Source organism: Microcebus murinus, chromosome 1 (genome assembly GCF_040939455.1).
Source record: "Microcebus murinus isolate Inina chromosome 1, M.murinus_Inina_mat1.0, whole genome shotgun sequence".
Lineage (NCBI taxonomy): Eukaryota > Metazoa > Chordata > Mammalia > Primates > Cheirogaleidae > Microcebus > Microcebus murinus.
Window position 1 is genome coordinate 75,342,003 of NC_134104.1, and position 17,199 is coordinate 75,359,201.

At 36.3% G+C, this 17,199-nt stretch overlaps 1 protein-coding gene across 8 annotated transcripts in view; it reads right to left on the bottom strand.

The window, feature by feature from the left end:
• The window catches only part of LPP (LIM domain containing preferred translocation partner in lipoma), a 669,323-nt gene that overhangs the window by 364,382 nt on the left and 287,742 nt on the right, over window positions 1–17,199 (bottom strand). For all 8 annotated transcript variants that reach the window (XM_076003023.1, XM_076003032.1, XM_020286688.2 and 5 more), the window contains one exon: window positions 16,580–16,692. In XM_076003023.1, coding sequence (XP_075859138.1) covers window positions 16,580–16,692 — 113 coding nt within the window. The remainder of the gene's footprint in view (window positions 1–16,579; window positions 16,693–17,199) is intronic.

Sequence of the window (17,199 nt, forward strand, 5' to 3'; positions counted from 1 at the left end):
ATCAAAAAGGCTAAGAGACAAAAGACACAAAGTGAGACATTATATATTAATAAAAGATTCAATAAACCAGTAATATATAGCAACTGTAACTATTTACATACCTAATAAAATGTCATCAAAACATATGAAGCAAAAATTGACAAAACTGAAAGAAGCAGAAGATTCTATAATAATAGTTGGAAATTTCAATATCCCACTCTCGATAATGGATAAAACAACCAGATGATACAATAAACCAAATAGATCTAATAAACATTTACAGAACACTCTACCTAACAACAATTGAATAAACTTTCTTCTTATGTGCACATGGCAGATTTTCCAGGATAGATCATAATTAAGACCACAAACCAACTCTCAATAGATTTTAAAAAATAGATATCATACAAAGTATCTTCACTGAGTACCATGAGATAAAGTTAGAAATCAGTAACAGAAGTAAAACTGAAAAATTCATAAAATTGTGCCAATTAAACAACATAATCTCAAACAAAAAAAATGAATCAAAGAATAAATCATAAGATAAATTAGAAAAGACTTGGAGGCAAATGAAAATCAAACAAAACTTAAAGGAAACAGTGAAAACAGTGCTAATGAGGCACTTATAGCTATACATTCTTACATTTAAAAAATAACAAAAGATCTCAAATCAACAATGTAAATTAATAACCTGAAGAACTTGAATAAAACAAAACTATACCCAAAGCTATCAGAAGGGAGAAAATAATAAAGATAAGAAATGGAGACTAGAAAAATAATAGAGAAAAACTGAAGAAGAAACTAGAAGTTGGTTCTTTGAAAAGGTAACCAAAATTCACAAATCTTTAGCTAGACACACTAAAGAATAAAGAATAAAGAATAAAGAATAAAGAAGGAAGGAAGGAAGGAAGGAAGGAAGGAAGGAAGGAAGGAAGGAAGGAAGGAAGGGAGGAAGGGAGGGAAGGAGGGAGGGAAGGAGGGAGGGAAGGAGGGAGGGAAGGAGGGAGGGAAGGAGGGAGGGAAGGAGGGAGGAAAGGAGGGAGGAAAGGAGGGAGGAAAGGAGGGAGGAAAGGAAGGAGGAAAGGAGGGAGGGAGGAAAGGAGGGAGGAAGGGAGGAAAGGAGGAGAGGAGGAGAGGAGGAGAGGAGGAGAGGAGGAGAGGAGGAGAGGAGGAGAGGAGGAGAGGAGGAGAGGAGGAGAGGAGGAGAGGAGGAGAGGAGGAGAGGAGGAGAGGAGGAGAGGAGGAGAGGAGGAGAGGAGGAGAGGAGGAGAGGAGGAGAGGAGGAGAGGAGGAGAGGAGGAGAGGAGGAGAGGAGGAGAGGAGGAGAGGAGGAGAGGAGGAGAGGAGGAGAGGAGGAAAGGAGGAAAGGAGGAAAGAAAGAAAGAAAGAAAGAAAGAAAGAAAGAAAGAAAGAAAGAAAGAAAGAAAGAAAGAAAGAAAGAAAGAAAATTGTTAAACCCACAAATGAAAGTGGTGACATTACTACCAATTCTCCAGAAATAAAAAGGACTTTAGCCCTGGCATGGTGGCTTGTACCTATAATCCCAGCTACTTTAGAGGCTAAAGCAGGAGGATCACTTGAAGCCAGGAATTTGAGACCAGCCTGGGTAACATACTGAGAATTGCTCTCCCTAAAACAAAAAAATAAAAAGGATTTTAAAAGGATATTATAAACAATTGTATGGCAACAAATTGGATAACCTGCATGATACAGAAAATTTTCTATAAACATAAAATGTACTGAGATTAAATCACAAATAGAAAGTCTGAATAGAAGTATAATTAGTAAAAAGACTGAATCAGTATCCAAAATCTCCTGATAAAGAAAAACGATGGATCTGACACCCTTACTAGTGAACATTTGTAGAACATCTAACATCACCCTTCTTAATCCTTTTCAAAATTTTAAAGTGAAGGAAACACTCCCTGTCTCATTCTATGAGGCCAGTATTACTCTGACACCAAAGTCAGAAAAAGACACTATATGAAAAACACAGAATGATATCCCTTATAAACACGGATGCAAAAATCCTCAACCAAATATTCCAAACCAAATTTAGTAGTATATTGAAATGATTATACACTATGGTCAACTGAGATTTAGTACTGGAATGCAGAATGTTCAATATAAAAAAATCAACCATGGTATTATACATTAACAGAATGAAGAATAAAAAAAATGCGATCATCTCAATTGATATAGAAAAGCATTTGACAAAATTCAATATCCTTTTTAGAGGAAAACACTCAACAAACTAGAAATCTCAATATATTATAAAAGCCATATATGAAAACCCACAGGGAATATCATACTCAATCGTGAAAGACCAAAAGCTTTTCCTCAAAAACAAAACAAGGATACTTGCTTTTGCCATATCTATTCATTATAGTACTGAAAATCTTAATCTGAGTAATCAGGCGAGAAAAAAATAAAAAAGGAGGCCTCAAAATTGGAAAGGGAAACATAAAATTATCTATATTTGTAGAAGACAAAATATGTGGGTTTACTCTGTCACCCAGGTTGGAATACAGTAGCATAATCGTAGCTCACCACAGCCTTAAACTCCTGGCCTCAAGTAATCCTCCCACCCCAGCCTCCTGAGTAAATACAAAGACAAATGTGCAACACTACACCTGGCTATTTTTTTTAAAAATATCTGTAAAGATGGAGTCTTGCTATGTTGCCCAGCTGGTCTCAAACTCCTGGCCTCCAGGGATCCTCCTGCCTTGGCCTTTCATCTTGGCCTAGATGATATAATCTTACATGTAAAAAGATTCCACACACAAAAAAAGTCAGAATTAGTGAATTTAGCAAAGTAGCAACATATAAAGTCTACACAAAAAAATTGGTTATATTTCTATCACCCAAAAATAAACAATTTAGAAAGGAAATTAAAAAAAAATCCATTTACAATAGCACCAAAAAATAAATACTTAGAAATTAACTTAACCAAGGAGGTAAAAGACTTATATAATGAAAACATTCCTGATAGAAATTAAAGAAGACATAAATAAAAGAAGGGCATACCATGTTCATGGATTAAAGACTTAATATTGTTAAGAAGTCAATATTACACAATGTGATGTACAGATTCAGTGCACTCCCTATCTAAATCCCAATGATATTTTTTGCAGAAATAGAAAAAAAACATCCTAAAATTCATATAGAATATAAAATGACTTCAAATCCTGAAAAAAGAAAACAAAATTGAAGGACTTATATTTCCTGATTTCAAAAATGACTATGAAGCTACAAAACAGCATTGTGCTGACATAATGATAGACTTATATGGTAGAGTGTCTAGAAAGAAACCCTCACATATGTGTTCAAATGACTGTCCACAAAGGTACCACAACCATTCAGTAGGGAAAGAACAGTCTTTTCAACAAATGCTGCTGGGAAAACTGAATATACACATGTGAAAAAAAAAGAAAGAAAAAGGAAAAAAAAAAAAAAAAAGAATGTGGACCCTTACCTAACACAATTATAAAAGTTAACTCAAAATGGATTCATGACCTAAAGGTAAGACCTAAAACTATAAAACTCTTAGAATAAAGCATAGGGCAAAACCTTCATGACCTTGGATTTGGCAATGATTTTTTTTTTTTTTTTGAGACAGAGTCTCGCTTTGTTGTCCAGGCTAGAGTGAGTGCCGTGGCATCAGCCTAGCTCACAGCAACCTCAAACTCCTGGGCTTGAGTGATCCTTCTGCCTCAGCCTCCCGAGTAGCTGGGACTACAGGCATGCGCCACCATGCCCGGCTAATTTTTTCTATATATATCAGTTGGCCAATTAATTTATTTGTATTTATAGTAGAGACGGGGTCTCGCTCTTGCTCAGGCTGGTTTTGAACTCCTGACCTTGAGCAATCCGCCCGCCTCGGCCTCCCAAGAGCTAGGATTACAGGCGTGAGCCACCGCGCCCGGCCTGATTTTTTTAATATGATACCAAGAGTGCAGACAACACAAGAAAAAATAGACAAGCTGTATTTCATAAAAATGTGAAATCAAAAAAACACTACCAACAGTGTAAAAAGGCTATATACAAAATGGGAAAAATAATTTGTGAATAATATCTGATAAGGGATTCATATTTATAATATATAGAGAACTCATAAAACTCAAAAACAAAAAATAAAAGTTTAATTCAAAAATGGATAAAGAACTTGTATCTCAAGAATGGAAAAAGAAGCACCACATGTACTCACCAGCAAATTGGTATTAACAGATCAACACCTAAGTGGACATATAGGAATAACATTTATCAGGTGTTGGGCAGGTGGGAGGGAGGAGGAGGTGGCGATGGGTATATACAAACACAACGAGTGAGATGTGCAACGTTTGGGGGATGGTCACGCTTGAAGCTCTGACTCAAGGCAGGAGGGGGGCATGGGCAATATATATAACCTTAACACTTGTACCCCCATAATATGCTAAAATAAAATTAAAAAAAGAAAGAAAGAACTTGAATAGACATTTTCCTCATGTAAGATATCCAAATGGCCAATAATTACATGAAAACATGCTTAACATCACTAATCATTAGGGAAATGCAAACCAAAACTACAATGAGATACCATCTCACATTCATTAAAATAGTTACTGTATTAAAATAAAATTAAATTTAAAAAAAAAGAAAAGAAGTGTTGGCAAGGATAGGGAGAAATCTGAACCCTTGTGCACTGTTGGTGGGAATGTAAATGGTCAATCTGCTGTAGAAAACAGCATGGTGGTTCCTCAAAAAATTAAAAATAGAATTACCTTGTGATCCAGCAATTCACTTCTGGGTATATATTCAAAACAACTGCAAGCATGGCCTGAAGAAGTTATTTATATATCCATGTTCACAGCAGCATTATTTGAAGTAGCTAAAATGGGGAAGCAACCCATGTGTTCATCAACAGATAAATGGATAAGCAAAATGTGATATATACATCCAAAGGAATATTATTCAGCCTTAGAAAATTTGGAAGTTCTGACATGTTACAACATGAATGAACCTCGAGGACATCATGCTAAGTGAAATAAGCCAGTCGCAAAAAGACAAGTGCTGTATGATTACAATTATAAAGTGTACTTGTAGAGTTAAAATCATAGAGACAGAAAGTAGAATGATGGTTGGCAGGGTTTGGTGAGAGACGAATAAGGAGTTACTGTTTAATGGACACTGAGTTTTAATTTTGCAAGATGAAATGAGTTCTGAAAATGGATGTTGGTGATGGTTACACAACAATATGAATGTACTTAATGTCAATGAACTGTAGACTTAAAAATGGTTAAGACAGTAAACTTCATGTTATGTGTGTTTACCACAGTTTTAAAAATTGGAAGAAAAAAAAAAAGAAAAAGAAAAAAACGAGGTTCAAATCACCAAGAGTTTCACCTTCTTGAAAGAGGTACAAGATGTCAGAAAAAGAACAGTTGTTGGAGGACCAGAGGAGGTGGTAAACCCATACAAGAGCCATTTCTGTAGAACTGAAATAAATTAGTCCATGTTGGGACTGTTGCTTAAATCCTCATTACAGAGAGAAATACAGTAGAGTGGGAACAGGTGGAGAGAGGGTCTCATTTAATGAATCTGTAACTCTACGAAAACACTTCCATGTAGTTGGCATGGTCCAAAACTGGTTTCTATACCCACTAGGTCAGAAGAGAATTACTAAAGTGACACTGTATGACTTTCAATAAGCTAAAAGGAAATGAAAACAATACTCTAGGCACATCTCTGCTTATAAAATAGTTTGATTTAAAATGATAATAACAATGATGAAGTCTTCTGACTGTGCACAGTGAAATACTCTTCTGGTTGCTGTATTTTCAATTCAATTGTTTGATCATCTCTTCATGAAATACCTAACTCTGAGCCAGCCAGGTACTCTTTGAAGTTCTGACACAGGGCTTTGACTCTGAAGTGCACATAGTGTAGTTAAGTTATGGTTTGAATAAATCTCTGTTCAGGAGTAGTCTGTCATTTTCTTTTCAATATACACCGTACCATCAAATACTTCATTTAAAAGCCATGCAATTATTCCTTACTCTAAATATGAGGATGATATAATTGCTAATGAAAAGAATTAAAGCTCAAGGATGCTAAAATAGTGTCACAAAATTATATTTTTTAAGATAAATCCTTTAACTACTAAATTAGGTTTGCTATCATTGGTTTATTTTCATCTGCCTGTTAACACAAACCAGAAGACAGGAGGTATAGGATTATCATGCTATCATACTATTTCTATGGCTATAGCAACCCAGATTTGGCTCTAAGGCTTAATCTGCCCCAAATCACATATCTTTATGTGTCATCTACAGTTCAGAAGAGGAGGTGGTTGCAGGACAGATGCACGCTTCTTTAAGCACTACCGGGAATGAGAGAAACTATCATGGAGGGAAGGTATTTCTTGCTTAGTTTCTTCCCTCTCATAAATCAAATCCTTTATTTAAAAAAATTATAGAAAAAGCATATTTCTTATAATCTGGAACCTCTATTTCCTGTATAATCCCTATCCTCATTTAAAAAAAAAACAAAAAAACTGCCACAGAAACATTTTTCCACTAAGTAGCAACAATTTCACAGTAATAAAGATTGATATATTTATTAAATTGTACTAGTAAGATACATGTAAAAATAAATTAAAAATTCAGAAATAATTCCATTTAAAGGTTTATAAATAGTTTGTCTATGTTTTAATACCAAAGTGCCTTCTTCCAATCTGCAAAAATCTAAATGATCAAAAAAAAAAAAAAGAGGCTGAAGATAATATTGCAATAGAGAATTCTACAATAGAACTCATAAGAGCAAATAATGAAAGCACTTGGAAAGTGAGAACTGGTGTTTTCTTTCCTTAACTGAAAAGGAATATAAAAAAGAGTAACAAAGCAATGACTACAAAAGAGAGAGGGAGAAATATTAATAGATTGGCATGTCTCCAAAAGTTACAAGGCTTGATCCTTACCTGGGCCACTTAGTACCATGGAAACCTGGAACGCTCCTAAACCCTGGAACAGTGCTTAACCTCTCTGCGCCTCAGTCTTCTCACTAGCACAAGACGGAGAAATATTCCTCACCTCCCACTTTTCAGAAGTTTTTTTAAAGGTTCAAGTGAGATAAACTATTTGAAAGCCTTTTATTTAAAAAAACAAAACAAAACAAAAAAACAAAATCAATTTTAGAATTTGCAGGATAGGAGGCGTTGGGCAGATCAAACTAACAAAAGCTAATGATAAAATAATGATGATAACATAACTTAACCCCTCAAGGGCTGTTATAAGTACTATACACAATAATACATTTTAAGTTATGTAGTAAGAGTGCAAAAATACTTGACTTTTCAAGGGATCAAGTAAAATCAGCTATGCAAAAAAAAAAAAAATCCTTCCTAAAACATTAGAATTTCAAAGTACTATATTTGGAAATGAAGTATGAGTTAATGCCCTAGGTTTCTGGTCCTGGCATCCACTACTCCCTCTTTTGCTTCTTCTTTCAGAACAAGTTGTTTTGCGCCCATGTTGAGTGGATTATGTAAATTACAAAAGAACTAAAGGATTTGTGAGCCCAACAGGGCTAACTTACCAAATCCGTGGATAAGAAGTACATGGTACAATCTGTGAGGGTTTGTTAGATAACATGCTGGAGGCTGGGATGGAAGATGTGCTTATTTCCACTAAAGAATTACAAACAAAGATACCTTGGTGGTCCTTGGCCACTAGCCATCAACACATATTGTTGATGACTTGAGTTGCTTTTTGAAGATTTAAGAGGATCTGCCTTCTCTCATTTGTAAAAAGTCCCCCAAATGCCTTTTTGTTTTTGTCTATTTAAAAATAAATCACTGTTCCATGGTACTTGTGAAATCCTGAATAAACTGCCTCAACTTTGAGCCTCAATTTTTCTTTTCACATGTATTTTTGCTGTTATAATATAGTCTGCAAATTGTAAACACCATGAAATTATAAAGAAGCGATATTTTAGTACCAAGGCATTGAATTTTACAGCTGTAGGAGACTTACCTGATAATTTAATTCTATCACTCATTTTACAGAGGAAATTTGTGGGAGTATTTTTTTTTCCCAAAAATACATAAAGTCCTCAAGTATATGAGAGTAAGGGATGGGATCACAGGTGAACTTTGGAGGTATGGTACAAATCACATGGCAGTGACAACTGCAGCAGATCCCAGCACAGAGGCCAGCTAGCCCAGAGTATCACAAAAGTAACGGCACTTACTGAGTCTTAGGATGAGTCAGTCACACACAATATTCCCTATGTGTATTATCTCTTTGAAATGTCACAACAATCCAAAGGGGTAGGCACGAGCACAGTAATTAGGCCCATTTTACAGAGCATTAAAGTGAGGCTAAGAAAAGTTAAACACCACACGGTAGTCATGCAGCTACTGAGCAGGGAGCCAGGTATGAACCCAGGAGTCCTGGAACCAGCGCTTGCATTGTGAACCATCACGCTATGCTGTCCCTACAACTATCCTTGGCTTAGATGATGTAATCAGGGAATACTGATTTTCTGTATTCTGTAATACTGAAGTTCCTCACTTTTCCGTGAGGAACTCATCACAGGCAGAAGAGTGGGGCTGAGATAAATGGCCAAAGGGACCAGAACCTGAGCTGACTTCAAGGTGCCACAACAAAAAGGATGAGGGGTGGGAGAAGGGTCTTTGGAAGGGATGTCTGGGGTATATAATGAAAGCCATACAAAAGAGTGGTGAAATGACATAATAAGTTTATCCTTTTTTAATAAAAAGTACTCTACCACAATCATTAACACTCCAGTGCCAGTCATTGAGAAGCAGAATCATGAATGGGAAAATAGTGAGGGAGCAAACTCTCGAGGGCTTGAGAACTCAACCGGAGACCACCACGCAGAAGGGCTGGCTGCAGCTCCTGCTGCCCTCACTTGGCATATATGCATGGCAAGGGAAGCAGGGGCTTCCCCGCCTGCCTGTGGATCCCCAAAGCAATATCCTCGAGGGCTGGTGTGAAGCTTGCTGATCGGCTCTTGGCCTATGCATCTACTTAGGGCAACTCTTCTACTGGCCTGCTCTCCTAATTACACAGACTGGGTAAAGACTGGATGCATATACCCTATGGTCACTCTGCATTGTAAAGAACTATATATTCATGATTTAGACAAAAGATAAAGTTTGAAGTGCAAGCTATCTAAGTCACCCTGAATAACAGACCCAGAGCCATCCCCCTACTGAATATTCTCCCCAAATTCAGGTAGATGTCACATTTATCAGTCAAAAGCAGACTATCACTACAACAATTAAAAATAAAGCAAGCAAGCAAGTAATAGGAATGATTTCATTTTTGGTTGAACTATTGCAAAAAGAAAAGCAATATGAATGATAGAGAAAAAATCCAATACCATGGAGTAGGAGTCCATAAAGAAGAAAAAAGGCAAATGAAATATTAAAATGCTTTTTCCAAATTGATATTCCAAAAAAAATCTCCCTTAGCAAAAAAATACCCCCCTTCTTCAAATCAAACAGCATCACTGAATGCTGGGTAGGAATAGTGGGGTGAGTGTGAAGGGAGCCATACCTAGACACAGTGCAGTAAGATTGCAGAATCTTACAAATAAAGCTTATAGGCCAAACAAAGAGAAGTGACTATATTGGAAAAAGAATCAGACTGGCATCTGATTTTTCATCTCCAGCACTAAATACTAAATGATACTAAATGACAGTGTGTAAATCTTTTTGCAATATTGAGGTAACGGAAATTTGACTCAGCTTGCAGCCAAATTTTTAATCAAATCTGAAGGCAAAAACAAGCCATTTTCAGATATACAAAGATTCAAGAAATATATCACCCACACAGCCTTCTTATAAACTACACAGTGATGAAGTACTGGGGCAGAAAAAAATATATATATCAGGATGATGAATACAAGGAAAAAAAACAAACAAAAAACAATAAGTAAAAATTATAATTTAACTATTAATAATAATGTGGTTATACAATTTAATGAAAGAAACAATTCCTAAAACAGATTTGCTATAAAGTTAAAACTATTACAACACATTCTCCAAATGGTTTTAATAATGCTTGGGATGAAGAAGAGAGGAGAAGAAAGCTCAAGCTTCATCTGGTATATTTGTTAGGGATGGAGGTAAATATGCAGATGATAGTTGCCTTCACACAGAAACATATTTGAAAATACTTTATATGATTTGCTTTGTTTACATTACATTCATATAAGTAGAAAAATGCACATTACTTTTCTGTAAGTTAAAAAAAAAAACAATAGATGTCAGCTTTGAAAAAACCACTAAGATTCTTGATGAGAGAGACAAAAATGGGATAAAAACTTCCAATGACTCAGAAACAATCAATTGCAGTTTCATTTAACTTTGAGTGAAGGAAATTTTCCGTGATATGCAAGCATAGTAAATTGCTCCCTACACAGAAACTCAGGAGCTAAAGCAAAGCTAACCTCATCAGTTATCCCTACATATAGCAGAAGTGACCACAACCCGTTTCCCCATAAAACTTTTTTTTTTTTGTCCAGCAATTAGCAAATATTTTACTACAGAAAGCATGAAGAAGTTGTCCTAGATTATTTCAAAGTCGTGATGGTAGGGTAGTGATGGAGGGTTGATAAGGTGAGTAGGCGGACGTATGCATGTGTGCACATACTCCACTATCAATCTCAAGGGAAAGGAAAGGTTTACCTCTGTACATAAATGCTTAAAAAATAAGAAGGAGAAACTATGACATTCCATGGAAAAAGGTACCAGATGCTAAATGAAAGAATGGAATACTCCCTGCCGACTCTAGTCTGCTACTGTCAAAGACATTTTTACAAGTCCAGACACCAAAAATTCCCCTCTCTTCTCATCTGAATAACCAGAGGATGACTCAGAACGAAAACAGGAAAACTTTGACATTCGCTTCTAGAAAGTCGCATTAACCAGACCCAACAACATGCCTAAGAACCTACCCAGCCTTGCTAAACACACACTGACCTACATATATGGATCATAAAAATAGGCGATAATTGAAAAGCAAGCTGCTACTGCTGCTACTGTTGCTGGTCACAAACAACCTACAAATCAACTAGTGCTGACCCAAAAGGAATGAGGCAAAGGGCCAGTAAGAAATGAGCATGTCACTCATCCCTTTGGTGTCTTTTCATGGATCAAGATACCCTTGTATTCTCACCGTACGGAAAGGATAAGCACTTCAGAGTGCACTAAAGTTTTCCTATTTTGGTTGTGCTCTGACAATACTGTCCACGACTTCCACTCTTAACCTCAGTAGCCTGTATCTTCTTTTATACTCAGCCTCCTTCCTCCTCATCACACTAACAGGCAGCAGAAGGAATGAAATCTAAGGTAAGGTATGTGTATACCATATACAGCCAGTCCAGCTTCCAATTTCTGAGTTCATGAATGAACGTGGCCATGGCCGTGGGCCTGAGTTCTTTATGTCTGGAGGTAAAATCCTGTCGTTCCATACCTGTGACCATGCTAATACTAGACAGAATCACAAGACACAAATTCCATGGCCAGTCCTGTTAAACCTTCACCAGATTTTCAAATTATCACTGTTAAATAAAATATATAAAATGGGTAAGCAGAAAAATGATCATAAGCCACCACTGACCATGCACATTTATGAGCTTTGAATTGAATTATTTTCACAAGAATAGGACTGAGTTTGCTTAAGAGCTTTTGGAAGCTGACTTTAAAGCAAATGATTTCAGAAGTTTCTCTTCCTCTTCTTTCCACTAACTCTGGGCATAACTTATGTTACTCTGTCCTTACTTTCTCATTAGAAGAGTCAGCTCTTTCAGTAGCTTTATTGATTAACTCCTTGAAGCAGAGGGTATCTATCTCTCTCCTGAACTGACCATTCCTCAATCTATTGTCTGACTTTCTTTTTCCTAAATTTTTGGGTTGGAGGAGATAAAGGAAGAAATGATTCATTGATTCAACAAATGCTCTATGTCTGTGTGGGCATTATTCAAACACCGGGAATTTTATAGCAAAAAGACAGACCCGGTTCTGCTCCCACGGAATGTACACGTTTATGGAACTAGTGGAAGTAAACAAAATATTAATATATACATTACCAAGGACATTAGAATGGATGAGTGCTATGGCTGAGTAAACACGGAAGGGGATATGGCTTATTGTAGGGTAGGCAGAGTCACTATTGCCTCACTGGGAAGGTGACACTTAACAGACTTGAAGAAGAAAAGGAGGTAACCATTACGGGTAAATTCCATGGCTGGAAATTCAAGGTCTATCACACTTAGTTTGTGCTTTCCATCCTGTGTGGTTTTATTCTTCTTACTTTATTGCTGAAAAATCCATTCCCCTATCTGAAAATTAAGGACCTACCCAGCCATCTAAGTTCAGTTCAGTTGAAATTATTTCCAAGAATCCTTCGTGCATCCCCTAATCACAGTTCATTTATCGCCCTCACCCTCCACCAACACAGGACTTTGTGCTTCTGATCAAAGCATGGTGACTACAGCATAATTAATCATAGAATACCTTAATTTAAAGACTGTGTTTACATAAGCATCTCCCAAACTTGATTCTAAGTACTGTGTCTGATCCATTTTTTTAACCTTCAATATTGTCTCATGTATAATAGTTACCTATAATCATTTTGTTAAATTGAAAAAAAATGACAAGATTCAAACAACAGAAAGGGACTTGAATATACAATCTCTAATTCACTTGTAAACCTGAAATTCTATGAGACATTTTCCTTCCTTGTAACTACAGTAAACAATATTACATACCTGCCCATGAGCTGGCTGAAAATAGAAAGAAAGTGCCAACTGTGGCATCAGATCAGAATAAAGCTGACAGTCCCAAGGTTGAATAAAGTTGACAGTCCCAAACTTAGACCAATGATGCCAAGTTCTAAGGCTATAATCCCTAACATAGGTGTCCACTAATAGAAGGTATTCAACTTACATGAAGTGAATGAAGAAAAATTAATAAAGTAGTTGCTACAAGGTCACTCCAAACATCACAGGCACTGAAGTCAAATTGATCTTGATAGAAAAGCAAACCAAATCTTTCCTTTGTTTTACAAGATTCACCTTTTCCCATAAGAATAAAAATTGTCAAAACAAGAATCCTTGACATCAAATATTTATTTGCCTTTGTAAAGAAAAAAATAGTTTATAGTATCTATCAAAAATTCAGAGAGCCAAGCAAAACTCCAGCAGCACCTGGTCCCTATGCATAAAAGCATGTAACCCCCTACTCTGAGTCTCAGAGGCTTACAGCCTAATAGAGGACTAAAGCAAAATCAAGTGCACAGGCCATCTGGGACAGTGGGAAGAAGGTCAAGTCCAGGAGTTAAGATTTCTCAAATGCACTAAGAGTTCTCTCAAAACTACAGGATCTACAACTCCTTGGGTTTCAGTTTCCTCATTTCCAATAAAAGAGAATTAAATCATTCAGCACATACTCAAAAGGGCTGCAACTAGATGCCTCGCTCCGGGGTAGGACTTAACGATCCCCTAGGTCCCTCTCAGCTCTGAAAATCTTACAATTCTTATAGTCACATTTAGTAGACATTCTTTTGGCTCTGACCTGAAAATTTGGCTGGAAACAAACAGACTTTTACATAAAAACACACATTTACCAGCTATAATTTGGACTTGGCAACATAAGGTTTCACCATGGCTGAGGGGAAAAAGAGCAAAATTTTCTGCAGGCCACATTAAGCTCATAGCTAAAGGAGGTGCAAATATGGCCAGAGCAGGGCAAGCCACTAACACATGCAAGTCACCACCACACATGACAAGGGTATGTCCATTTTCTTTTGAACTCATCAACAATCTTCCACACGAAGAGTCTTAAAAATAACATGCCACTCCCTACCAGATTTGTGCCTTTCTATTTGGCTAACTTTATTTTTTATCCTCCTTCCTTCTGTTTTACAGGGAACATTAGCCAACATGGCAACAGGCTTTTTGTTTATTTCCTTCCTCTTCAAAAACAAAGCAATGGCTTTAGTACATTTACTGGAATAAGGTCCATACAGAAAAAGACTTTTTATAATTTTATGAAAGCCCCGTATTTGATTTTTTTAATGGAACTCACTGGCAAAGCCTTATTATTGCTCTTACATAGCAATACTACAACATCAAAGTATCTGTACAGCCATTTCAGTCTACACTTTCAAAGCCATCTGTGTTTCATTTAATTATAAGAGGTAGGTATGTTCACCTGGTTTTTAATTATGAGGAAACTGGGGCTAGACAGTGTGGTTCACTCAAGATCACATAACTAGAAAAAGCTGCATAACTACTTTTCAAACACAAGTCTTCTGTCACTAGTTCAAACAACTTTTTGAGAATTAAAAATTTTAAATGCAACAAAATAGTTCCCACAACAATCCAAGAGAAAAAATAGAGTGATTTTTTAGTTGTGCATATTAAACGATATATATATAAAAAATCCAACTTCAACAAAATAAGAGCAAAGATATATAAAAAGAAAACTCTAAGGGTTTTCTTAAATAATGTTTATTAAAAATGACTAAAAATAAAGAAAATCGATCACATTATTTTTATCTGCTAAGAATTCTGTTGCATAAAATAAATGTAAACATTGTAGCATTCTTGTTCATTGTTGGCAGCTGATCTTTTATTAGCTTACAGCAAAATAAAATGCAGGAAGTTTGTGACACATATGAAAGATAAAAAAAAATTAATAGCCCTTAAAAAATCTAGACTCTAAACTGAATTGAAACTTAGAGTTAAAACTTGAACTTACTATTATAATTTCAGCTGAGCAATAATATGAAAAGCTTCTTCTCTTTCTTAGCATCTACTATATGGAAATACATTCCCCAAGAAGATCATATGGTGGTTACCTCCTTTCCTTCTTCAAGTCTGTGTCACCTTCCCAGTGAGGCAACAGTGACTCTGCCCACCCTACGTAAGCCATATCCCCTTCCATATTTACTCAGCCATAGCACTCATCCATTCTCATGTCCTTGGTAATGTATATATTAATATTTTGTTTACTTCCACTAGTTCCATAGACTTGTACATTCCGTGAGAGCAGAACCGGGTCTGTCTTTTTGCTATAAAATTCCCAGTGCTTGAATATTGCCCACACAGATATAGAATATTTGTTGAATCAATGAATCATTTCTTCCTTTATCTCCTCCAACCCAAATTTAGGAAAAAGAAAGTCAGACAATAGATTGAATTATTTATGCAGATATCCCGTATGTCTTTTCCTCTTTTACATTACTTTTATGAGAAATTGAGAAACATCCATATTACATACTCTATAAACATATACAAAGGTAGACAGAATATTAGAATAAAGCTCCATGTACCCAACAGTTAGCAACTCATAACTAACCTTTTTTAACCTACATTCTCACTAAGTAGTTTTTTAGTCTCTTCATTCTGAAATAAATAGCAGACATCATTCCATTTTACCCACAACTTTGTTTCTCTAACAGAAAAAAAGACTCTTCTTTTATATGTCTAGACTAACATAATCACACCTAAAAATATAATAATAATTCCATGACTTTATTAGTTTTTCTTCCTGACATGAATGAGTTCTTCAGCCTTAAAGGTGGCGGCTATTGGTCACCAGTCACGTAATGATTACACAGTCTGAGAATGACTTCTAATGTCACTTCTGACTCCAGCCCTGAGTTACTTTACAATCACCAATCTCTGGAAAATGAAAGTTATATTTAATTGGTACATATCTATAATGTACATCCTTGAAATTACTCAGAATAGAAAACCCTAAGAATTTTCAATGTTGCTTCTGCCAGGAAAATGTTCCTAACAAATAGGACCTACAGTGACCAACTGGAGCCTTAAAATATCAGCCTTACTCATTTCAAATGCAATGTTTGTAAAGAAGGAACAAAGGCAATAAGAAAGCATGGTTGTGTTTTCCAAGATAACAAAAAAATGTTGTCTTCTCAAACGGCATTCCTAATAATATGTGGTATATGTATACTATAGAGTTCTATTCAGCCACAAAAAACAATGGTGATCTAGCACCTCTTGTATTATCCTGGATAGTGCTGAAGCCCATTCTACTAAGTGAAGTATCACAAGAATGGAAAAACAAGCACCACATGTACTCACCATCAACTTGGTATTAGCTGATCAACAGTTATGAGCACATATAGTAACATTCATTGGGTGTCAGGCAGGTGAGAGGGGGGAGGAGGGGATAGATATATACATACCTAACAGGTGCAGTGCGTACCGCACCATCTGGGGGATGGACATGCTTGAAGCTCTGACTCAGGTGGGGCAAAGACAATATGTGTAACCTAAACATTTGTACCCCCATAACATGCTGAAATTAAAAAAAAAAAAAGAACTTGGGGTTTTGACACAAAATTAGTAGGTAAAAGGATTTTGAGGGCTTCAGAGGGTTAAGCCAGCAGAACTCTGAGAAGCTTGAGTTGGGCATTTTGCATTAAAGTACCTTAGCTCTTTGTAAGTTGTAAAGCTCTCTACAGGCTCTGGATAAATGTTTATCCACCACAGAAACAATCACTAAATACATGAACTTCCTAGCATGGCTTATAAACATGACTTCAATTGCAGCTCTTACCTGCACTTTGAAAGCACCTTCATCAAGGGGTGGTGGAGGAGGGAAGTTTCCAGAGCCAGATGGGAGGGCACTGGTATCATCTAGAGGTGGAGGTGGGGGTGGAAGAAAATCACCTGCAGAAAGGAAATGCACACATTAAGTTAATAGGGATGCAATTTTACAGAACTCTTAAAAAAGATGTATTTGCTGGCATTTTAGTCCTTTGTAATTGGCTTTGACATGTAATTTTTTTGCCTTGTACAGCAATTATTTCCTATCTTAGTTCTCTTCAGTTTAATTAGTAGCCTTAACTTTCAGAAGAAAGAGCATCGGATTTGATATTTAAAAGTGGCATAAAAGCTAGTCGAGAGGGGTCGAATACATTAAGGAAGAGCAGGGAATGAACTTGGGTTGGGGGATGGGGTTGCTGAATTATATTAATATAAGACTTGGCACTTACCCTCAATACATTTTCAATCAAATAGAGGAGGAAAAATGTATACACAAGTAAGAAAAATACAAGGTGCAATTTATGAAGATGTACAGATTTCTAGAAATTAAGACAAAGTAATGCTCATGTCCGGGTGGAGGTACAGGGAAAGCTTACTGGACCGTGTAATTGCCTTGAAGTATTATTACGT